The sequence below is a fragment of the Anomaloglossus baeobatrachus genome, chromosome 2, assembly GCF_048569485.1.
Source record: "Anomaloglossus baeobatrachus isolate aAnoBae1 chromosome 2, aAnoBae1.hap1, whole genome shotgun sequence".
Classification (NCBI taxonomy): domain Eukaryota; kingdom Metazoa; phylum Chordata; class Amphibia; order Anura; family Aromobatidae; genus Anomaloglossus; species Anomaloglossus baeobatrachus.
The window spans coordinates 558,849,269-558,874,349 of record NC_134354.1 but is presented as its reverse complement, the minus strand read 5'-3'; the positions used below and the strand labels follow the sequence as shown (position 1 = coordinate 558,874,349).

Here is a 25,081-nt window from a genome sequence, read left to right as displayed (position 1 = left end):
AGGGAATCTGTCACCAGGTTTTTAACACCTAATCTAAGCGCAGCATAACGTAGGGGAAGAGATCCTGATTCCAGCGATTGTCACTTATTGGGCTGCTTAGTGTAGTTTTTATAACATCACTGGTTAATCAGCAGGAGATTATCATTACAGGGCTACTTGGCATGCTGCAGTCAGTCCAGCATATTCATGAGGTCTGTATAATTGCTAGACCTGCAGCAGAGAAAACATTGATTTTATCACAATGAAAGCAAACAGCCCAGTAAGTGACACATCGCTGGAATCAGGGTATCTGTCTCTACATTATGCTGCTCTCAGATGGGGGAGCAAAAACCTGCTGACAGATTCACTTTAAGGCTCTTTCAGCAGATAGATAGATAGAATCATAGATAGATGGCTAGATAGATAGATAGATGGATATGTGGCCCCCTCTGGCTTCAGTCACCACAGGGTACTGCACCTCACTTAAGGTGCAGTACTCATCTTTGATCCAGTTCAGGTCGGTACCAGTTCCACAACACAAACTCATACACACAACCAGGTTGCCCTTCGCATTGGGGACCGGGCTAGGGTCAGGTCTTAAGGTAGTCACCAAACATGGGGGGGCAGCCACCCACTAGTGACAGGGAACCGGGGGAGGAGCAGCCACAGGGGGAGTTAGGAGCTTACACAACAGTTAGAGTGTTCTCCAGCAGGAGAGAACAGGAGCGGGACCGGTGCGGTTCAGGGTGCAGAGCATTAGGGTGGAACAGACTTCACGTTGTATCACCAGAATCTGCAGGACAGGGGGATTGCATGTCCCTCTGACCACCACGAGATCCCGGAGCACAGTTCCACATAGGGTCCGGAGTCGTGATTACAGTCAAGCCCCACAGCGGCCCCGCGTCACCTACACACGGGACAGGAGCTAACACTACACAAACCGGAGTCCCCAAGCAGCTTCAGGCTATGGGGATCAATCTTTAAAAGCGCAACAAGGAAGGGCCCATCGACCACCGTACCAGTTCTAACCTCCAACGGATCCGGGATCGGCTGGGGCCCATCACGGCTGGAACCACAGCAGCTGATTCAGCCTTTTGATTGCCGTCGCCCCGTGCTTCGGCGCCAACGGCCACTAATCTTCTCATCATCCTCCCCGGGGCCTCGCTCCACCTGTGGGGAGCAGAACCATCCTTGCTGCAACACCATCCGCCCCGAAGGACAGCGACAGCAGCGGCGGCTAATCCCTGGCCACGTACCACAGGTGGCGTCACAAGACTATCATCCTCATCATTCCCCACCATCATCCAAATCCCCTTTTATTGTACACCTTGGGGCCACGAAGCCGGACAGGGCCACCTGTGACATCCCTGACCCGACATCACCGGCCCGGCGACGAGTAACATTTAACCCCTGCGCCGTGGGTACTACAGATAAGAGATAAATAGACAGAATCATAGATAGAGGAATAGAGAGATAGAGAGAGGAATGGATAAATAGATAGATAGTGGGGGGGGTCACAGCAGGTGGGGTGTGATCACAGCAGGTGGGGGGTGATCACAGCAGGTGGGCGGATGATCACAGCAGGTGGGGGGTGATCACAACAGTTGGGGGGGTAATCACAGCAGGTGGGAGGGTGATCACAGCAGGTGGGGGGGTGATCACAGCAGGTGGGGGGATCACAGCAGCTGGGGAGATCACAGCAGCTGAGGGCATCACAGCAGGTGGGGGGGATCACAGCAGGTGGGGTGTTATCACAGCAGGTGGGGGGGTGATCACAGCAGGTAGGGGGATCACAGCAGCTGGGGGGATCACAGCAGCTGGGGAGGATCACAGCAGGTGGGGGGCTATCACAGCAGGTGGGGGGTTATCACAGCAGGTGGGGGGATCACAGCAGGTGGGGGGATCACAGAAGGTGGGGGGGATCACAGCAGGTGGGGGATCACAGCAGCTGGAGGGGATCACAGCAGCTGGGGGGATCACAGCGGGTGGGGGGATCACAGCAGGTGGGGGGATCACAGCAGGTGGGGGTCACAGCAGGTGTGGGGATCACAGCAGGTGGGGGCTCACAGCAGGTGGGGGGATCACAGCGGGTGTGGGGTCTCACAGCGGGTGGGGGGATCACAGCAGGTGGGGTGATCACAGCAGGTGGGGGCTCAAAGCAGGTGGGGGAAGGTAAGAGGTGGGAGAGGGGGCAGTAAATGAGGGAGGGGGCAGCGGCTGATGGGGGAGAGCGGTGGCAGATGGAGGGGAGGCAGCAGATGGATTCAGTGGCGGTGGATGGGGGGCAGTGACTTCTGCAGGCGGCGGCTGAAAGGTGTAAGTGACTGAAGTGACCAGAGTTAAGCTGAGGGGGCGGTCTCCGGCCCCAGATCCACAGTGATTGGACAGATCGGTCACAAGGCCGGTCTCTCCAATCAGAGCTGGGGGCGGGTGAAACTGATGATGGATGAAACAGCTGCACTGATGATGGCTGGATTTCAATGTTTCAGCCATTTTCAATGGCTGAAACATTTCAGTGGCTGTGATTGGCTGAGCGGCGTTCATCAGCCAATCACAGCCTCCTTAAGTCTGGGGAGGAGACACCACCGCTCCTGAGGTCAGGCAGATGGCCCCTCCTCCCCGAATCTATATATAGATATATAAGATATTTGCAGCGATCGCATCCACCGGGGCTCCGGGGCCACGATCTCACCATGACGTACTGGCTACGTCATGGGTACTTAAGTACCAGGGAGTCATGACGTATCCAGTACGTCATAGGTCACTAAGGGGTTAAGCTCTAGGGGCCCGCTCCCGCTTGGGGCCTCTGTGCGACTGCAGGTGCTGCACCGCAATATGTCTGCCGGTGCAACGACCCTGCCCCTTGCCCATGGGGCCCGGTGAGCAGAGGAATGAAAGGGGAGGAGCCCGGGCTGTCAGCCGGGCCCCCCTCTTTTCACCGGGCCCGATACAGGAGTCACACTAGTAATGCCCTGATGGCGGCCCTGCTACTAACACAACACTTCCACATCATGATGCCCCTAGTGGCCCCCACATAGAATGAAATCCCCATAGTTCTTCCCTCCTCCCCACACACAAATACAGTATCAGGGCCTCAAGACAGTATCTTGGCCTATCAGTATGATTGCCACCACTCAGTATGAAAGCCACAACAGCCCTTTACCCACAGTTATCAGCTTGACTTTATATTTTTTCTGGACTGCTTATAAATAAAATCACTAATTGACAATATTTTTTATGGACACATTGGAAAATCATAATATATCATTATGATTATACAATGAGGAAAATAAATATTTGATACACTGCTGATTTTGACAAGTTTTCCTACCTACACTGGACAGGTCTGTAATTTTCTTTCATAGGTACACTTCAACGGTGACAGACAGAATTGTAAAAAAATCCAGAAAATCATTTAATCAAAATATATATTATTTTTAAATACCGTAATTAATTTGCATTTTATTGCATGAAATAAGTATTTGATACAATAGAAAAACAGAACTTAATATTTGGTATAGAAACCTTTGTTTGCAATTACAGAGGTCAGACATTTCCTGCAGTTCTTTACCAACTTTGCACACGCTACAGCAGGGATTTTGGCGACTCCTCCACACAAATCTTCTCCAGATCTTTCAGGTTTCGGGGCTGTCACTGGGAAACATTGAGTTCCAGTTCCTCCAAAGATTTTGTATTGGGTTCAGGTGTGAAGACTGCCTAGGCTTTTACAGTACCATGAAATACTTCTTAGGCCCACTTCACACATCCATGTCTTCGGTACATGTGATGTCTGTTTTCACACGTACTGGAGACAAGGACACATGTAGACCCATTGAAATCAAAGGGTTTGCGCACACGTGCATGTTTTCCCGTGGACCGTGTGTCCATGTTTAGCATATGTGTGTCTGTGTGCTCCACATGGCAGCATATGTGTTTTTCTACGGCAGCACGGGTGTCACACGGACCGCACAGACTGCACAGATGTGCTCCGTGTGACATCAGTGTGACATATACCAGAGAAAACACTGTGTCTGTTAAATAAAATGATTTTCTATACTCACCTGTCTCCAGCCCTGCTGTCTACGACCCTGCTGTCACTTGCTTCCGACCCCCACTCATTATGCTCTTCGCATATTCACTGCACCTCAGACCGGGAGCAAGCAGCAGCACCAGTCACAGCAACACCATGGACAGCTAAGTATACCAGCTTATGCTGTCCATTTGCTATGCAGATGTCACACGGCTAGCACACTGACAGCACACGTTGAACACACAGGGACACACACACACACACATGTGCACCTGCACCACGGACTATGCAAAATGTGTGTTTTGCATGGACGTGTAAAAGAGGCCTTGGGGTGCGCTAACACGAGTCGTATGACTCGCACAAGTCACACGTCACATCACCCGGCACGACCGCACACTCTCCGGACAGGAGCGTCTCAGCTGCATAGAAATACATGCAGCCGACCTGCTCCTGTCAGGAGAGTGTGTGGCCATGCCGAGTGAGGGGAATCCATCTTGTCTTTCTTCTATTTTCTAACAATTTTGCCATCAGTTGTTGCTGTCTCATCAAGCTGCTTGCCTATTGTCCTGTAGCTCATCCTAGCCTTTTGCATGTCTACAATCTTGTCCCTGGTGTCCTTAGACAGCTCTTTGGTCTTGGTCATAGTAGAGAGGTTAGAGTGTGACTGATTGAATGTTGACAGGTGTCTTTTATACAGGTAATGGGTTCAAACAGGTGTAATTAATACAGATAATGAGTGCAGAGTAGGAGGGCTTTTCAAAGAAAAAATAACAGGTCTGTGAGAGCCAGAATTCTTGCTGGTTGGTAGGTGATTTAATACTTATTCCATGCAATAAAATGCAAATTATTTATTTAGAAATCATGCAATGTGATTTTCAGGATCTTTTTTCATTCTGTCTGTCAGAGTTGAAGTGTAGCTACGATAAAAATTACAGACCTCTCCTTTGTAGGTGGGAAAACTTGCTAAATCGGCAGTGTCTCAAATACTTATTTTCCTCACTGTAGGTGATACAGGTCGACTGTGCATAACTATAATATGAAGACATTAGCTGCATTACTGTAAACTGTAGAATGATAATTACAGTCTATATTATCTGTATAATTTTCTTAGGGCCCCCACATATATGAAGGCCCCCACACAGAATGAGGGCCACCACACAGCCTCACAGAATGAGGGCCCCGACAAAGAACGAAGACCCCCACAGCTAACCGCAGACAATAAAGATGCCCAAACAGTTTAAAAGCCCCCACACAGATTGGGTGCCCCCACACAGATTTAGGGCCCCCACAATTCACATAATAAGAACGCACAAATAGATTGAGGGCCCCCACAGCCACCCACACAGATCGAGGGCCTACACAGTTCCCCACACATAATATGAATTCACAAACCGTGAAACCGTTCACAAACCGTTTGAGGGCTCCCATACAGATTGAGGTTCACTACATAGATTGAGGCTTCCACAACCTCTCACAAAGAAGGAGGGTCCCCACACAGAATGAGGGCCTCCCAAATCCCCCACACAGAATGAGAGCCCCCTCAGCCCCCCATAAAGATTGCTGGCCCCCACACAGCATGATGATCTCATAGAGGTTAAAGGCCCCCTCAGCCCCACACAGCATGAGGGCCCCCAGACAGATTGAGGACCCCACAACAGCTGTCCCACACAGATTGAGGGCCTTATACAGATTGAGTACCTCTACAGACCCTCACCCAGGATTAGTGCCCTCAGACTTTCACACAGAATAAGGGCTTCCACAGAGGTTAACACCTCCCACAGCCCCCCAAACAAATTGAGGACCCCTCATCCCCACACAGATTGAGCGTCCCCACACAGCAGAAAAGCCCGCAGAAAGAACGAAGGCTCCATACAGATTGAGGACCCCCACAGCTTCCCCACACAGATTGAGGCCCCCACTGACCCCAAACAGAATGATGGTCCCCACACAGCATGAGGACCCCCACACAGAATGAGGACCCTATAAATATTGAGGACCCTTACACCCCCCTCACAGATTTTAGGCCCCTACAGACCCTCAAACAGAATGAGGGCTTCCACAGACTTCCACATAGTGTGAGGGCCCCCACAGACTCCTACACAGTATGGGGGCCCAACACAGCCCACCACACAGCATGAGGGCCGCATATCTATTGAGGACCCCATAGCCCCTCACACAGACTGATGGCCTCAACACAGATTGAGACTCCCATGGACCCCACACAGAATGAGGGTCACCATACAGATTAAGGATCACCAGAACCCTCCACAAAGAATGAGGGCCCACACAGCATTCCACGCAGATTGAAGGCCCCCACACAGGTTTAGGGTCTCCACTAACCCCACCATAAATTGAAGGCCCCCCACACACACACTGAGGTTCACCACAGCCCCCATGTAGATTGAGGGAACCGACAGACCCTCAGATAGAATGGGGTCCCCACTCTGATGGTTCCCACAGACCCCCACAAAGAATGAGGGCCCCATTCAGATTGAGGATCCCTATAGCTCCCTACACAGATTTAGGGCCCACACAGAGTGAGGGCCCCATACAGCTTCTTCAGCCAACATTCTATTCAGTGGTTTCCATGTCTTGGGATGTGGATACTGCTGAAATTGTGATAGCGGGGATAGGAGAGGGGTCCAGTGCTGAGCCTCACCCCTTGACTCACGGGCCTCATAGAGGTCACATTTGAGATGCCCCTGCTTTAAACCCATAAGCAATCAAGTTTACACAGCGGGGATTTGAAAAATGTTCATAAAAATGATATGGTCAGAATATTCACTTGCCTAAAAATTGTGCACATAGTATATATCTCCCTTATGGACTCTATTCATAATACTGTATATATTTTGTTTTTAGTAGTTAGGTTTACAGCATATCTCCTTCATAGACTTTATATTTATACAACTGTATATATTTTGTTTTCCGTAGTTAAGCATATATTTCCCTGTGCTCATTAAATCCTAACAAGCATTCTTTCTTTATTTCCTTTTGAGAAGTAAATTATTCCGAATGTATCCGACAATAAAACATTGTAATGTAGAGACTGGCTAATGTGAACAGATTTTCTATTGCCATCTGTATCTTTTTATGTTTTTTTTTCTGTGTGTCTCTACACTTAGAGGCTTACATTAAATACCAATGAATATAACAGTTAGAATGAGCAGATTAATGACAGTGTTGAATTGTGTACCTTTAATTATTCGGTTTTGAGAGCCCTGTGGGCTAGAGTCACTTTTAGGATTAAAATAGACAATTGCACATATATAAATTGTGGGAAAGAACTATTTATTATCCCTCAGCATAGGAACATGATATGGGGCTAAAATAGATCTGTGCATTGTTTGTTCATCTCATTAAGGCCCCCTTCACACGTCCATCATTCCGGTATATATGACGTACGCAGACCCATTAAAATCAATGGGTCTGCGCACACATCTTTATTTTTTTACGGACACGTGTCATGTATTCCGCACAGAGACAAGTCTGTTTTTCTCCGGCAGCACTGATGTCACACGGACCACACGCTGAAGTGATCCGCGTGACATCAGTGTGACATGTCACCTGTCTCTAGCGCTGCTGTCTTCAGCGCTGCTATCACTTGCTTCCAGGCCTCCTCATTATGCTTATGAATATTCACTGCACCACGGACCCGGAAGCAGCGGCGCCGGAGACATCAGCACTGGGGACAGGTGAGTTAAAAGTGCTTGATCTCAGTGTATTATCATGGATAGCACACGGAGAACACACGTGTGCCAAAATCACGGCACACAGATGGCCATAAACACCTTCAACAGGGACCGTGAAAAATGTGCATTTTTATTTAGGGGGCCTAAATTTGTGTTTGGGTAGACATTTGTGGTTATTAGGAGTGCAGAAATACTCCCATATTAGCCTCCACTGAAATCGAGATTATGGTATGATCACACTGTTTTTTTCAGGCGGATTCTGAATTGTGCAGTATAATTGCCCAATGGAAAGAACATACTGCATAACGTCAAAACGACATTGCTGTTCCCATATTCCGTCTTATGTCACTTCTTTAACCACTTCAGGAATCTCTCAAGCAGTAGAAGTAGTGACGTGCCCATTCTTCGGCGTCTTCCGCTGGGAAGCTGCCCTCTTTATGTTATTTAAATTATAGTGTTAAAGACATTGGCGGTGGAGTCACCATCAGGATGACAGCTGGCGACGATACTCCTGGAAACGACTGCCGGCATTTTCCTAAATCGGCTTCACTTGGCAAGACTCGGCTAGTGTGTCGGCGTCTAAAAGACACCACTTTAGGGTGCAAATCTTGAATGGAGCAGAGTAAGAAATAGTAAGGGAATCCCAATAACCAAAGAATTGATCTTCAGATTGCAGTGCTTCATCAAGGCATAGACGGGAACTCAGCGGCTGAACTCTTGTTGATTCTTTGTATTCAGTCTGCTTAAAGGGGTTGTTCTCTTATCTTAGCCATTCAGTCCATAAAATGATTGCTAGTGTAGGGGCATATGACCAGACTTTTCCATCATCCTCCTCCAATTGAAAAACAGCTTGTAACATACAATACTTGTATATTAGTGCCACAAAATCATGTTCCCAAGATATTTTTTTTTTAATAGAAATTCAATGACCTTCCCTTTTATATGTGAAAAATATCAACTGATTCTTAAAATGTATCAGAATAGGAAAAAATAATAACTTATATTCCTCTATTTCTGTAGGGTGAGTTTAGACATGATGTCTGTTCAGGCAAACACTGGCCCTAAATGGGAGGAGAAGAACAGCACAGCTTTTTGGAGAGGACGAGACAGCTGTAAGGAAAGACTTGAACTGGTGAAACTGGGCAGGAAACATCCAGACTTGATAGATGCTGCATTTACACATTTCTTTTTCTTCAAACATGATGAGAACCTCTATGGTCCAATTGTACAACCAATACCATTTTTTGATTTCTTTAAGGTAAGAAATGTTCAGTAAGTGGCATTATAGAGAACAGAATTATATATTTCCTCTGCAGACATTTCACTGTGGTTCTTCTTCTTACACTTAAAGCAAATCTGTAACCAGATTTTTGCAACCCCCTTCTGAGAGGAGCATGATGTAGTGGCAGAGAACCTGATTTCATTGATGTATGATTTACCTTACTGGGTGTAGCCATTTTAATATAATCCTTGTTTTATCTGCTACAGAGCTAGCAGTTTTCTAATTGCTGATCTCTGTATAACCCCATGCACATCACTGATTGACAGCCTTTTGTGTACACTGTGCATAAGCAAAAAGCTGCCAATCAGCTGGTGGAGGTGGGGTTATACAGAGCTCAAGAATATGGAGGACCAATAGCTGCAAGTTTACTATTTCTCTAGTGATAATCTTCTGCTAATAAAACAGATTTCATCAAAACTATAGCAAGCAGACCAGTAAGTGACAGTAAGTGACATATCTCTTGAATCAAGGTCTCTGTCTCTACAACATGCAGCTCCTAGATTATTTAGCAAAACTACCAAGGGGTCCACGGGGAATGACCACGGGAGTCATCGCAGCCCCTAGTTGCCACGACAATTATTGGCGCTCTGCGGCCATATCACAAGCATGGTGATGGACAGGAGGAATGATGTGTCCCCCTGCAAGTGTGTGTTAACTGTTTAATTCAGCCATCATGTGCAGGTAAACGTGAGCTCAGCGTGCAAGCCCGCATCAAAGGATTTAAAGCACCACTACAGTGGGAGTTTTTTCATCACTGGAGTGGTGCTTTTAATCTATAGTCTATGAACATGGCCTTTTACTCACTCTCCAGCCTTTTTACCTTTTCCTGGCGCCGTTCCGGTCCCACAGTGCCAAACTGTGACCGCAACTTCACACTGGAAGTCAAAAATTACGATACAAGCTTTCAGTGCAACTCTATGAGAGCCAGAATAAGGCTCTCATAAACTTGCATTAAAGAGTGACCTCCAGTGCGCTCCATGAAACAATGGAGCAGCCGGCACGGGAGCGGTGCGGGAGGGTGAGTATAAGACCGGGAGCAAGGACCTTAGATTAAAAGAACCACTCCGGAGGACCAGTATAGCTTATACAATTTACCAGTGTTTCTGGCTGTAGAGGCGACTACATATTTACCCTAAATATAATGAACTCTACAATTCATATCATTCCTATAATTTCCTTTCTTTTTGTCAAATGGGCCATCCCCATATGTATGATAAAATGAATTGATCAAAGAAAATTTGACAGAAGGTTCATGCTGCCAAAACCACAGACCGTAAGTATCAGACCCTGACTGTGATATTTCCACTCTAAAATGCTGCAGCTCGGCTGACTAGTCCAAGAGGCAGATGCCCAATGTCTTTTCCCTTTGTGAGTTTTATGTTTTTCTTAGCGCATGCATTTGCTGTTACTTAATTTGTTCGTGAAAATGCAAAAATTACATTTTTCTAACTAGAAGTTTATCTACATTTTTAAGGATAATTGTATTATCTTTATTGTGATAATAAAATGTAGATGTACAAACTGATAATGAAAGAAGTGTTATAAAACACCATGCCATCTAAGTTATCTTAATAGAGAGTAGTACAGCATCTTGTGATACGCATTGCGCAGTGGTGTGAAGGGACGTGTGTTACGCTCGTACACTGGAGACTTTGGTCAGTGGCACTCATGGCTCATTGACAGCACAAGATATACAGAATGCATCCTGGTAACTGGTGTAAACGCTCTACAAGAATTCAGAACATTATTGCAACATCGGCCCCTGAGATAAAGATCGGCTCCTTCACAAATCATAGTAGTATACTTTAATGACTTGTATGTCAGTATATACGTGATGTGGAAGAGATAAGGTCAATCAGGAGACTCACGTAACATGCCGTTTCATCATGACCTTGCTAAAATGTCCTCTTAGAATGGAGACATCTTTCTAGGGAAAAGAATGTATAGACTGACGTTAATTGCAGTCCTATGCATGCAACATATGTTTTACATATTTTATGAGCTACTATATGGTTTGCCAAACAATCATATTTTCTTGTTAAAGGGACTGTCCTATCTGATAGTGGTAAACATTGTACTAATAGGCCCATGGCAGTGCTAAAATAGATATATGAAATAAATACCCACTTATCGAACCCAGCCTTCCCCGCTGGTCTCCTGGTTTCCTCTTCCTGATGGGAGTTTTAGATAAGTAGTATAGATAAGTGGATCTGCTAGGTGAACATGTTTTTTTAATTATTATTTTAGCACTGTCATGGGCCCAATGTTCCAAGTTTAGTATGTATAGAACAGTACATTTGTCAATAGTGATGGGCGAACCCGAACTGTAAAGTTCGGGGTTCGTACTGAACACATAGTGTTCGTGCACACAATCCTGGGAAGCTCGTGTTACAATTCAGGTCCAGGGGCTGTAAAAAAAAACCAAAAAACAAAAAGCACATTATTAAAAACATTCTGATTATACTTACAGGTCCCTCGACGCATCCTGCAGACTCTGTCTCCTGGCTGCTTCTGCTTCCGCGTCCGATCATTGCTGTGCCCCCAGGTAACCACCACTGACTAAAGGACCTTCCATGATGTCATAGCCATGGGACCAGTCTGATGTGAATGTTGTACAGACATTGGCTTACAGACTGGGCACATGCCTATGACACCATCGAAGGTCCTGTTAACTTCCAGGGGTATTCATTGCACTGCTCGTCACTCGGCAGTCTTCGTCTGTTTTTGGCCGTGTTTGCGGTGACGTGAGGGTTCACCCGAGTCCATGGCTCATGGACTCAATTGAACTTTGACTGTCGCTGTGCGAGTGTCGCATCGCATCGCATCATCCGGCACGGCGCACACTCTCCCGACAGGAGCGGGTGGGCTGCATGTATTTCCATGCAACTGAGCCGCCCCTGAGAGTGTAAGGTCGTGCGGGGTGATGCAATGCTAGAATGCACGAGTCAGACGCAAGTGGACTCATACCCTCAGTGTCAGCCTGCTTCTCGCTCTGTACAGAGCTTTGAAGCAGAGCTGAAATGGCTCTCCCTGCTTCTAGCTCTGTAGAGACACTTGTCTGTACAGAGCGATGAAGCAGAGCTGACATTGTTCTACCTGTGGACTACGTCAGACTAAGGATTTTCTTTATAATAGAGATGGAGTCTCTAAATGTTTTTTTTGTTTTATTTCTATGTGTTGTGTTTTTTTTTTTTACTGTTTACTAGAAATTCATGGTGACCATGTCTAATTTGCCGTGACACTATGAATTTCGGGCTTAGTACCAGCTGAGAATACAGAGCTGGTATTATCCCCTTTATTACCCAGCATGCCACCACCATCAGGGCCGTTGGATGGGCCAGATAAAGCGCCTGGAAATGGCACTAAGAAACAATGCGCCATTTCCAGGGGCGGCTGCGGGCTGCGGTTTTTAGCATGGGGGGCCCAAAACGCTTGAGCCTTACCACGCTCGGAATCCCAACCTCCTGCTGCCTGGCTTTACCTGACTAGCGATCAAAATATGGTGGGAGCTCACACATTTTTTTTTTAATTATTTTTTTTAATAATTGTGCTTCCTGTATTTTGATTGACAGCCAAGGCAAAGCCAGGCAGATCAGGGTGGAATCTCATAGCTGTCCGCTTTATCTGCGCTGAGAATCAAAAATACTGAGGAGTGCTACGTCATTTTTTAAAATTATTTATTTATTTTTACACTACTATATGTGTGAGGGACCCAACAGCCAATCACAGCCACTGTCACACAGAATGGGTGTCTGTGATTGGCTGTTGGAGTAACTTGGAATCTGCCCATACATTCTAGATGCTAGAATGTAGGGACTGGTTTCAGGTTACTCCATCATCCAATCACAGACGCCCACTCTGTGACAGCGTCTGTGATTGTCTGTTATTTTAACAGTAAAATAAAACAACAACACAGAGAAAAAATATGTTATTAGAAATAAAACAGAAAACATTTAGGACTCCATCTTTATTACTCAAAAAAACCCCATACGACATAGTCCAAAGGAGGGCGACCATCTTCAGCTCTGCTACATCTGACTTACAGGACCTTCCATGACGTCATAGCCATGTGACCAGTCTGGTGTGAATGTTGATACCTTGTGGGTTACAGGACCTTCCGTTACATCATAGCCATGTGACCAGTCTGTAACCCAATGTCTGTACAATATTTACACCAGACTGGTCACATGGCTATGACATCATGGAAGGTCGTGTAACCCGGTGGCACAGGAATGATCAGACACGGAAGGAGAAGCGGCAGGGAGACAGAGTCTGCAGGACGTGTCACGGGAGCAGTAAGTATAATGACAATGCTTATTATTAAGTATATTCTTTATTTTACAGCCCCCGCCCCATTCCATGACTGTTATGTCCAAGTTTGGTGTTCGGACGCAAGTTCGCGTTATCTCAGAGCCTGACCTCGATCTTTACAAAACGTTCGGGCGAGGCCTCCGAACGTGAACATTGGGGGTTTTGCCCATCAGTATATATGAATTTATGATATCATCAATTAAATGTAGTTCCAGGACACCAGGAGCACACATACAGCCCCACATGAGGACACCTCCACCACCATATTTAACTGTAGGCACCACACATTTAGAAAAATAAATTTAGAAAAATGCATGGTGTTTAGAGGGTTTGCATGAATGCTCCTGCAGTCTGGGAGCTATATTTCATTAAGGGTATCAGGAGTTCGTAGATGTACTGCTCTGCATTGAAAGAGAAGATGCTACCATTACTCTGTGCCCTTGGTAGACGAGCAGTTTTTCAACATGACAATAACCCAAAACACACATGTTTCATTTCTGAAGAAGAACAAGTTGACAGTGATTTTGTGGACAAGTATAGTACAGACTAAAAGTTTGGACTCACCTTCTCATCTCTAGAACAACTGTTAAGAGGAGACTTTATGCAGCAGGCCTTCATGGTAAAATAACTGCAAGGAAACCACTGCTAAGGACAGGCAACAATCAAAAGAGACTTGTTTGGGCTAAAGAACACAAGAAATGGACATTGGACCAGTGGAAATCTGTGCTTTGGTCTGATGAGTCCAAATTTGAGATCTTTGGATCCAACCACCGTGTCTTTGTAGAAAAGTTGAACGGATGGACTCTACATGGCTGGTTCCCACCGTGAAGCATGGAGGAAGAGGTGTGATGGTGTGCTGGTGCTGTGCTGTGCTGGTGACACTGTGGGGTGCTGTGCTGGTGACACTGTTGAGTATTTATTCAAAATTAAAGGCATACAGAACCAGCATGCCTACCACAGCATCTTGCAGCGGCATGCTATTCCATCCGGTTTGTGTTTAGTTGGACCATCATTTATTTTTCAACAGGACAATGACCCCAAACACACCTCCAGGCTGTGTAAGGGCTATTTCATTAAGAGGAGAATGATGGGGCGATATGCCAGATGACCTGCTCTCCACAGTCATCACCAGACCTGAACCCAATCGAGATGGTTTGGAGTGAGCTGGACCGCAGAGTGAAGGCAAAAGGGCCAACAAGTGCTAAGCATCTCTGGGAACTCCTTCAAGACTGTTGGAAACTCATTTCCGGTGACTACCTCTTGAAGCTCATCAAGAGAATGCCAAGAGTGTGCAAAGTAGTAATCAAAGCAAAAGGTGTCTACTTTGAAGAACCTAGAATATAAGACATAATTTCAGTTGTTTCACACTTTTTTAAGTATTTCATTCCACATGTTTTAATTCATAGTTTTGATGCCTTCAATGTGAATCTACAATTTTCAGAGTCCTGAAAATAAAAACTCTTTGAATGAGAAGGTGTGCCCAAACTTTTGGTCTGTACTGTATGTCTCCTGATCTGAGCCCAACTGAAATACCAATGGGGAATCTGAAGAGACAAGTTGAGAGTTGGTCTCCATCCAGCATAAAATCTCTAAAAGAGGCCATTTTTGAAGAATTTAACAATATACTGTAGATGATGTAATATGTCGCCAACTCGTTCATTCCATGTCTAGAAGACTTAGTGTTGTCCTTGAAAATCATGCAGGTCATACAAAATACCAGATATAGAACTTTTTGATATGAGGTGTATTCATTGTTCTATCAATTAAAGGAGTTGTCCGACATTAGCTTAACAAAATTTTTTGAGTTTATCTATCTGTGCTGTATTGTCATATAAATCACACCTACATTGTTATTTTTTGTTTTCTAACTTTTGTTCCTCTTGAATTATCCCTTTATTCTCTGCAGCTCTTGTTTACATTCAGATCCAGCAAACATGACCACCTCCTGTGCAAAACCTCAGTCAGAGCTGTCACCACCCACCCCAGTGTCCAGCCTCGCCCTTTGCCCGCCCCCTGCACACACATTCCCTGTCAGTATTCTTCCCCAGCACCTGACCTGGTATCACTACAGCATTGCAAATAACAGCCCCACATCGGGCTCTGCACCGCACACGCACACATATGGCTCTGCACCGCACACGTATGCTCTACACCGCACACATATGGCTCTGTACCGCACACATATAGCTCTGTACCGCACATGCACACATATGGCTCTGTACCGCACACGCACACATATGGCTCTGCACCGCACACGTACACATATGGCTCTGCACCGCACACGCACACATATGGCTCTGTACCGCACACGCACACATATGGCTCTGCACCGCACATGCACACATATGGCTCTGCACCACACACATATGGCTCTGCACCGCACACGCACACATATGGCTCTGCACCGCACACGCACACATATGGCTCTGCACCGCACACGCACACGTATGGCTCTGCACCGCACACGCATGGCTCTGTACCGCACACGCACACATATGGCTCTGTACCGCACACGCACACATGTGGCTCTGCACACGCACACATATGGCTCTGCACACGCACACATATGGCCCTGCACCGCACACATATGGCTCTGTACCGCACACGCACACATATGGCTCTGCACCGCACACGCACACATATGGCTCTGCACCGCACACGCACACATATGGCTCTGCACCGCACACATATGGCTATGTACCGCACACGCACACATATGGCTACGCACACGCACACATATGGCTCTGCACACGCACACATATGGCTCTGCACACGCACACATGGCTCTGCACACGCACACATATGGCTCTGCACACGCACACATATGGCTCTGCACACGCACACATATGGCTCTGCACACGCACACATGGCTCTGCACACGCACACATATGGCTCTGCACACGCACACATATGGCTCTGCACACGCACACATATGGCTCTGCGCACCCCCCCAATAGGGAACACATGTAGGGAATACATACTCACCCGTCCTCGGTCCCCGCCGCTCCTGCACGTTCGCGCGCTGTCTGTGCTCTGGCCATATCAGCACAGTAGTGACGTCACCGCTGTGCTGAAGAGAGCACAGACAGCGGGAGGGACAGTGATGAGAAGCAGCGCTGCGCTGCTTCTCATCAGCACTTTCAAATGTACCGGCATCTGATCTGCGATGCCGGTACATTTGAATGTGCGATCCTGGGCAGGGGGCCTGGTGCTGGCGCTGACACCACGGCAGCCGCCGCCAGGCCCCGCCCCCAGGGCACGGACCCCACAGAAGTGCAGGGGGAGGTTACTGGAGAGTAAAAGAGGTGCGGGGGAATGTGTGGGAGGGTGCAGGGAAGGGGGCGGGGCTCATCACACTGTACCCGCCCAGCAGGGCGGCAACATGCTGTTCCACATTTGCATGTCAACATTGCCCTGCCCATGTTGACATGAAATGACCGGAAGCAGCAAAATCGCGGCAGGAGCGGTCACATGACCGCTCTGAGCCGGGGGAGAGGGGCTGACAGCAGGGCAGGTAAGTGCTCTCTATCTACTTACCTGCCTCAATGTAGCCCAATAGGGAAATAAAAAAAAAAAGTCAAAGAAGCTGGATAACCCCTTTAATTTTGAGTAAAACCGAAGGTTTTATTATTAACCTTAATTTCATGTTATGGGTCAAAAAATAGTCTATGAAACTCAGTCCTGTCAAGTATTGGAAATTATTCTTGTGTTCAGTGAGATATTGATTAAAATCTTACTTTTCAAAGGGGTGTACTCATTTTCATATATTTTTGTAAAAGTCCAATTCATATATCTAAATAGTTAGATTTCTTATTTTTACAGTTATTGCTGTTTATGTAGTTTTTTTTTCAGTGGATGAAAAAAGCATTATTAATAAAAAATATGTAAAGCCAGTAATCCGTCTTCCACAAAAACATTTCCTTGAGTCTAGATGTCTCATGAGAGTTGAGAGAGGACCAGTGGGAGCTGAATCTTTAAAATGTCTGGAGTCACCAATCTGAATTTCTTCGCCATTCGAGGCACAACGGCACAAGGCATCTAATACCATAGCACTGTTGATGTTCATGTTTTCAGGGATGAGCTATCAATTTGGTTTCAATTGGGAATTTGGAGAATTTCTAGATGCTGATTGAGAGTGGAGAAAAGGACTCTCGGCCAGCAAAGATGAAGAGGTGACTCATATTTCCATTATTAGTAAATGTTCTCAGCATCCAGAGAAAAGTATGATATCTATTGAGAAATGCAATTGTTGAGGGATATCTTGTAAAAGTTGTTAGAGGACAAAGCAAAAAGACATCTAAGTGGAAAAGTTTGTTTGTGCCGATTTCTCCTTGAGAAACGTACTTTGGTCTCAGCTGTGAGATGTCAGAAGTTCTTGGGTCAACGACCTTTTTATAAGCATTTATACACCAACTCCAGAATAATGACTAAACAAAACTTGTCTTCTGTTCCCCAAGCCATAAATCTAAATTGGTTCTTGGAAAATAAAAGAATCATTTACCCTTCCTTGAAGCAACACATAATTCCATTTTATGTTGTCAAAGCAGAGTTTGCTGACGTTTATAGATCAATATAGTTCTCTTCAGCTGAAATGCTTTAAGCTGTGTCATAATAGAAAAGATCAGTATGGGGAATATCTGCCTAGTCTGTGCTCATAGATCATTATATCTGTCAGCGTATCTGTGGCAACTCAAGTCACTAAGGCTGATTTTCTGTCTAAACTGCTCCTCGTTTTATGGGCAGCGTATATTGAGTATCTTTTGTAACATTGAATGGGATGTTATTACCACTGCCATGTCTGGAGCTCTCCAGTTCATCAGTGCTGCAATCAGGGTGCTGCTAAATTAACTATATAAAATCCAATTCAGTTGCAATTAGGCGGAACTCATTTGTATGTTGATTAAATTACCATCTGAACATTGTTGTCCTTAGGATGCATGCTATTTACTCACGATGCTTCCAAGAGTTACAGGTACTTCAAGCTGAGATGCCAAAACTCGAAAAACATTTAGCAGACCTGCGTATGTAAATGTCACCAAGGTTGGTCTATAAAAAGTTTTGTCCCAATTTCAAATCTAATTTGTGCACATTCTCACACTGCTTAGCCACAAACTTTTTCAACTTTCAGCCATTAGGTTTACAAAGAAAAGCAGATATAACTTTCCAAACACTTTCAACCACTAAAGGGTTAAGGTGTTGAACTGTCAATTGTACTTATTTTTGAGGGAACCATGAACTGTCTAAAATGTATTGGGGGGCCTAGATGCACCTCTCACAACAGATGTCAATGGTAAGAGAATCAGACATGTTGGGTTTTAGCATGGTTTCTGCTTTGTTCTCATAGGAAGTAAGATGCTGCCAGAGGTGTTTTGGCAGTGGCTAAATCCCCTCTTCCCATCAAAGGGATCCTGACAGGTTCCCACAAACTGACCCCATGGATTTACCCAACTTTTTATACTGCTTCCAACATGCACCTTTCTTTTGTTTTCTGGTTCATGAATTTCCATAATTTGTTTACTTGACCAGGGATATATGAATCAATATATATACTAGTGGAGGAGGGGTTTTTTCTTTCCGCAGCCTAATTGTCCCAGTAATCATGTCGCACCTTTATGGGTGTGAGTAACATTATTTACAAGAGGGGCATCACCACTGGCTCTTCACAAATCTTTGCCTCCCTGACAAATCTCAGTAAGACTGAGTTCACATGTCCTGTAATCATCCGGTAGAACAGATCCTGCAGAGATTCGTTGGCAAAATGATTTCTGCCGGATCCTTTTTTTTGACATGGGAGTCTATGGGGAACGGATCCATTAACTGATTGGTATATAACAATAGCAATTCGTTAACGGATCTGTTCTCCATAGACTCTAATGCTAAATCCAATGCATAGACTCCAATGGTAAATAACAGATTCTGCAGACATCAATTATTTAACAACGAACAACAAAATTGTGTTTGCAGACTTTTTCCCAACAGATCTCTGCAGGATCCGTTCTAATGGATGATTTTAGGACATGTGAACTCAGCCTAAGTCGGTTGTACACAACTGGCTTCATTGTCACACTGCACATTTCCAGAGACACTGTGGTGACTCAGGACACAGCCAACCATTGCTGCCAGCTCTGAAAATCTCATGGCTGGCTGTGTGCTACATCACCTCTACCTTCCTAGGCATGTGCAGTGCGCCAATGAAGCCGGAGTGCGTACACTTGTCTTCAGTGCAATTTGTAAGGGAGGCAGAGATCTGCAAAGAACCAGCGCTGACGTCACTCTAGCAAATGATGTGCAAGAGCAATGTTCCTGGCCCAAAGTGTGCGATCTCCAGTTCTGCAAACAGAGACAACTTTTCCTAGAAGGAGCACTGCTGCACTGAAAGGGGCCATATCCAGAACAGCAATTACAAGCTTTATTGGAAAGAGTGTGTAAGCTCTGCGCTCTGTGTTTTGGAGACTTGCCATTGCTGATACACAGCAGTAGGGCCATAATCTAGGCAAGGAACAGTAAACCATATAGTTAAAAATCCCTCCATTCTTGAGAATGAGAAAATTTTTAATAAATAAATTACAAAGTTGCTAGTTTTTATAAGCACTTTACAATTTTCCCATTTATGATGAGAATATCCCTTCAAAAAATCCACTAGAAAACTGATGAATAGATGTGTAAATAAAAGATACATTGTTCTGCAATGCAGACTGGTTATTTTCATAAATGAACAAGTACAATATGAGTTGGGTGCATGTTGGGGCTCAGGAGCACTTCACCACATATTAGAAGACTTTGGCCCCAATTCCTCATTGTAATTGCACCTTTTTATGGTGTAAAATGTGTCTTCTGATAGTTACTATTTTATTTGTACCTTACTATATGATTTCCCCTTCTTTTAAATAAACTTTACTTGGTTTTGTCAGTTTGGTATTTTTTGTTTGGCAATATGGGCTGGGCGCTGGCTATCCAGATCTTTTAGCTTAATTCATCATTTATCACTTTTTGAAATGTTGCAAAATGTTTGTTCAATTGTAGTTCAATCCCCACAAATATTGAATCATTACCTTAATATTGTAATAAGGTGTTTAAGTTTTTCCTTCCATTCTATCACTATAGTTCTTGGCGCTGCTTCATCCAGTCACTGGCCTCTGTAGTAAAGCTGGTATGTATAGCACTAGACCAGTGTTTCCAAACCTCCAGTCCTCATGGCCCCCAACAAGTCATGTTTTCAGGATTTCCTTACTATTGAACAGGTGATGGAATCATTATCAAGGCATCACCTGTGCTATATTAAGGAAATCCGGAAAACATGACCTGTTGGAGGTCGTGAGGACTGGAGTTTGGGAACCACTGCACTAGACCATGGTGGCCAGTAATTGGTTGCAGGTTACAGCAAAATGATATACAGCACTTAACCAGTCAGGGATCACTGTAGGCACAGCACTACGACAGTAAGGACTTGAAAGTTGAGTAATGGTTATGGTTTAATGCTTTATGTTATGACATCGCCTGCTAATAGACAAATTTCATAAAATCGGGCAACGTCTTTATTTTTACTTTGATTGACAGATTTTTGTTCCTATGAAGGGAACCTGTCAGAAACTTTAACCCCCTAAAAATCATTTATTTGACTGTGTAGCCCTTTAAAAAATGTCAATCAATAAATGTATGCTCCAGCGAGAAATCGCAACTTATAGTAGTGTCTGGAAAATCATTGGAACGTAATGCCCCTCTAGCTTCTCAGTCTCACACTGTATTTGTTACCTACCAGCATCCTCTCCTAGCTGATTGACAGGTCAGTGGCCATATTCTACGGCAAGCGATTAGTCAGCAAGGGGAGGGGGCTGCTAGAAAATGCAGACAATACCTAGAATATAAACAAAATGAGCATATACCCTGCAGTAGGTAAACAGTAATAGTGCATATAAATTGCATAGGCTGCTTAGTAAACACTGTTTTTGATGAAAAAAAAGCTTAAAAGCAATCCCAAGGTGACAAAGTGTACCTCAAACGGGATGGTCCAATTATCACATATTAAAACCTCACCTTGTGTCAGCTGACCTCATTGTAGATGGGGCAGAGTGGGACCGAGGCCTGCCTGTTCAGACACCTGCCCATGGGAAGCTACATAAATTAAATCTGTAGTTACAGAAGTTACATCACAAGCTCTCAATGCCAGAACGAGGCTCTCATAGACTTGAATTGAAGATTGACCTCTGGCTCGATCCATCAAGTAGTGGAGCAGCCGGCAGGTTACAAACTGCCGGAGACCGACCCGAACAATGCTGATAAAAGATGAAGACTACAAAGACTAAGTATAAGAGTAGAGTCAGGGAACTTAGATTTAAAACACAACTCCAACAGTAAAATAAAAAAAATACTGGCGTGCTGCTTTACTAGACGAAACCTAAGATAGAAACAAAATGAGCAAATACACTGCAGTAAGTAAAGAGTAATAGACATATAAATAACATAGGGTGCTTAGTAAACATGGGGTTTGATCAAAAAAGTGTAAAAGCCGTCCCAAAGCTACAAGGTGTACCCCTATCAGGACGGTCCTACCCTCCAATATTAAAACCTCACTTTGTGTAAAGGTCCAGTCACACTAAGCAACTTACCAGTGATCCCAACAACGATAGGGATCGCTGGTAAGTTGCTAGGAGGTTGCTGGTGAGATGTCACACTGCGATGCTCCAGCGATCCCACCAGCAACTTGACCTGGCAGGGATCGCTGGAGCGTCGCTACACGAGTTGCTGGTGAGCTGTCACCAACAACCAGTGACCAGCCCCCAGCGCCGCGTGGAAGATGCTGCGCTTGGTAACTAAGGTAAATATCGGGTAACCAACCCGATATTTACCTTGGTTACCAGTGCACGGAGCTACACGTGCAGAGAACAGGGAGCAGCGCACACTGAGCGCTGGCTCCCTGCTCTCCTAGTTACAGCACACATCAGGTTAATTACCCGATGTGTGCTGCAGCTAAATGTGCACAGAGCAGGGAGCAGCGCACAATGCTTAGCGCTGGCTCCCTGCTCTCCTAGCTACAGCACACATCGGGTTAATTAACCCGATGTGTCCTGCAGCTACATGTGAACAGAGCACGGAGCAGCGCACAATGCTTAGCGCTGGCTCCCTGCTCTCCTAGCTACAGCACACATCGGGTTAATTAACCCGATGTGTCCTGCAGCTACATGTGCACAGAGCAGGAGCCGGCACTGACAGTGAGAGCGGCGGAGGCTGGTAACAAAGGTAAATATCGGGTAACCAAGGACAGGGCTTCTTGGTTACCCGATGTTTACATTGGTTACCAGCCTCCGCAGAAGCCGGCTCCTGCTCCTGCACATTTAGTTGTTGCTGTCTCGCTGTCACACACAGCGATCTGTGCTTCACAGCAGGACAGCAACAACTAAAAAATGGCCCAGGACATTCAGCAACAACCAACGACCTCATAGCAGGGGCCAGGTTGTTGCTGGATGTCACACACAGCAACATCGCTAGCAACGTCACAAAAGTTGTTCGTTAGCAGCGATGTTGCTAGCGATGTTGCTTAGTGTGACGGGGCCTTTAGCTGACCTTAATGTAGATGGGGTAGAGCAGGACCAGGACCCAACTGTTCAGACAGTCAATAAACTTTTATTTTTGTTAGGTAGGAAACACAGCTTAAGGTTGAAAGTCTAGAAGTGCTTACCATATTTTTCGGATCATAAGAAGCACTTTCCTTCCCAAAATTTGAGAGGAAAATGAGGGGGTGCATCTTATAATCTGATAGTAGTTTACCGGGGGGGGGGGGGGTGGAGAAGGTTAGTAGGAGGCCGGGGCAATGCTGCAGGTGCTGTGCTGCGGCAGCTGTGCCAGGGTTGTGTGCGGTGTGCTGAGGCTTCGGTGGCTATGTTGGGGCTGTGGGCTGCTGTGCGGGGGGTGAGGGCCTCAAATAATGGCACTCGGAGTCGGCGCTTGCGCACATGGAGCTCTCTGATCAAGATCTCATCTGCGCATGTACCACCTCCCGCCCATTGAACTCCCAGCAGCAGACTTAGGGAAAATGGCGCCGTGAGCTGGCACATATGCACAGATGAGATCTTGGCTTGTCATTGAGCCGATAGCTCAATCTGCACATGTGCCGACTCTGGGCACCATTTCTTTGAATAAATAAACCCAAAATTAGAAGATACAACCATAAATGAATACAACATATCCTATCGGGATATACCAACTGAAAAATATTACAAATTATCCCAATAAACTATAGACTCATAAAAATTGTTTTTATTGATGGTAATTAAAAAACATAAACACAGACAAAATTAAAATAACAATACAAAATTAGAAGGCAGGGGGAGCAGATCATACACCAAGGATATAAGAATATACAGTCAGGGCCAGAAATATTTGGACAGTGACACAAGTTTTGTTATTTTAGCTGTTTACAAAAACATGTTCAGAAATACAATTATATATATAATATGGGCTGAAAGTGCACACTCCCAGCTGCAATATGAGAGTTTTCACATCCAAATCGGAGAAAGGGTTTAGGAATCATAGCTCTGTAATGCATAGCCTCCTCTTTTTCAAGGGACCAAAAGTAATTGGACAATGGACTCTAATGCTGGGTTTACACACTGAGACTTTCTAGCAATCCAACCTGCGATCTCAACCTAGCCGGGATCGCTACAAAGTCTCTGGTGAGCTGTCAAACAGGCAGACCTGGCCAACGACCTAACAGCGATCCGGACCTGCAGAGCGACTAGCTGGTCGTTGGGGACAGCAGGTGAACTTCACCCGACTTCATTTAATGCCGCGCGGCTCTGTGTGCCGTGTAAATAAATAAATAATTAAAAAATCCGGCGTGCGGTCCCCCCCTATTTTAATACCAGCCAGACAAAGCCACACAGTTGCAGGCTGGTATTCTCAGGATGGGGAGCCCCACGTTATGGGGAGCCCCCCAGCCTAACAATATCAGCCAGCAGACGCCCAGAATTGCCGCATTCATTAGATGCGACAGATCTGGGACTGTACCCGGCTCTTCCCGATTTGCCCTGGTGCGTTGGCAAATCGGGGTAATAAGGAGTTATTGGCAGCCCATAGCTGCCAATAAGTCCAAGATTAATCATGTCAGGTGTCACCCTGAGATACCTTCCATGATTAATCTGTAAATTACAGTTAAAAAACACACACCCGAAAAATCCTTTATTAGAAATAAAAAACACAAACACATTCCCTCATTACCAATTTATTACCCACAACAAAGCCCTCCTTGTCCGGCGTAATCCACGGTCCTCCAACATCGCATCCAGCTCTGCTGCATGCAGGTGACAGGAGCAGCAGAAGACACAGCCGCTCCTGTCACCTGCACGCAGCTAATGAAGAGAGCCGTGTGATCGGCTGAGCTGTCACTGAGGTTACCTGGATCCAGCGGTGGATGCAGCGGTGGCCGCGGGTAACCTCAGTGACAGTTCAGCTGATCGCGTTACTCACCTCATTTGCTGGTGATTTCCCCCCCTCTCTCATACTCACCGATCACCGGCGCTGCACGGCGTTCACACTGCTCCGGCGGCTTTTCCTTTTTTGAAAAAGCCGGCCGCTCATTAAACAATCTCGTATTCCCTGCTTTCCCTGCCCACCGGCAAATGTGATTGGTTGCAGTGAGACACGCCCACACGCTGAGTGACAGCTCTGTCACTGCACCCAATCACAGCAGCCGGTGGGCGTGTCTATACTGTGCAGTAAAATAAATAAATAAATAATTAAAAAATCCGGCGTGCGGTTCCCCCTATTTTAATACCAGCCAGATAAAGCCAT

The 25,081-nt window shown here is 45.7% G+C and overlaps 1 protein-coding gene across 2 annotated transcripts in view; it reads left to right on the top strand.

The window, feature by feature from the left end:
- The window catches only part of POGLUT2 (protein O-glucosyltransferase 2), a 98,188-nt gene that overhangs the window by 39,422 nt on the left and 33,685 nt on the right, over nt 1–25,081 (top strand). For both annotated transcript variants that reach the window (XM_075336686.1, XM_075336685.1), the window contains one exon: nt 8,722–8,959. In XM_075336686.1, coding sequence (XP_075192801.1) covers nt 8,722–8,959 — 238 coding nt within the window. The remainder of the gene's footprint in view (nt 1–8,721; nt 8,960–25,081) is intronic.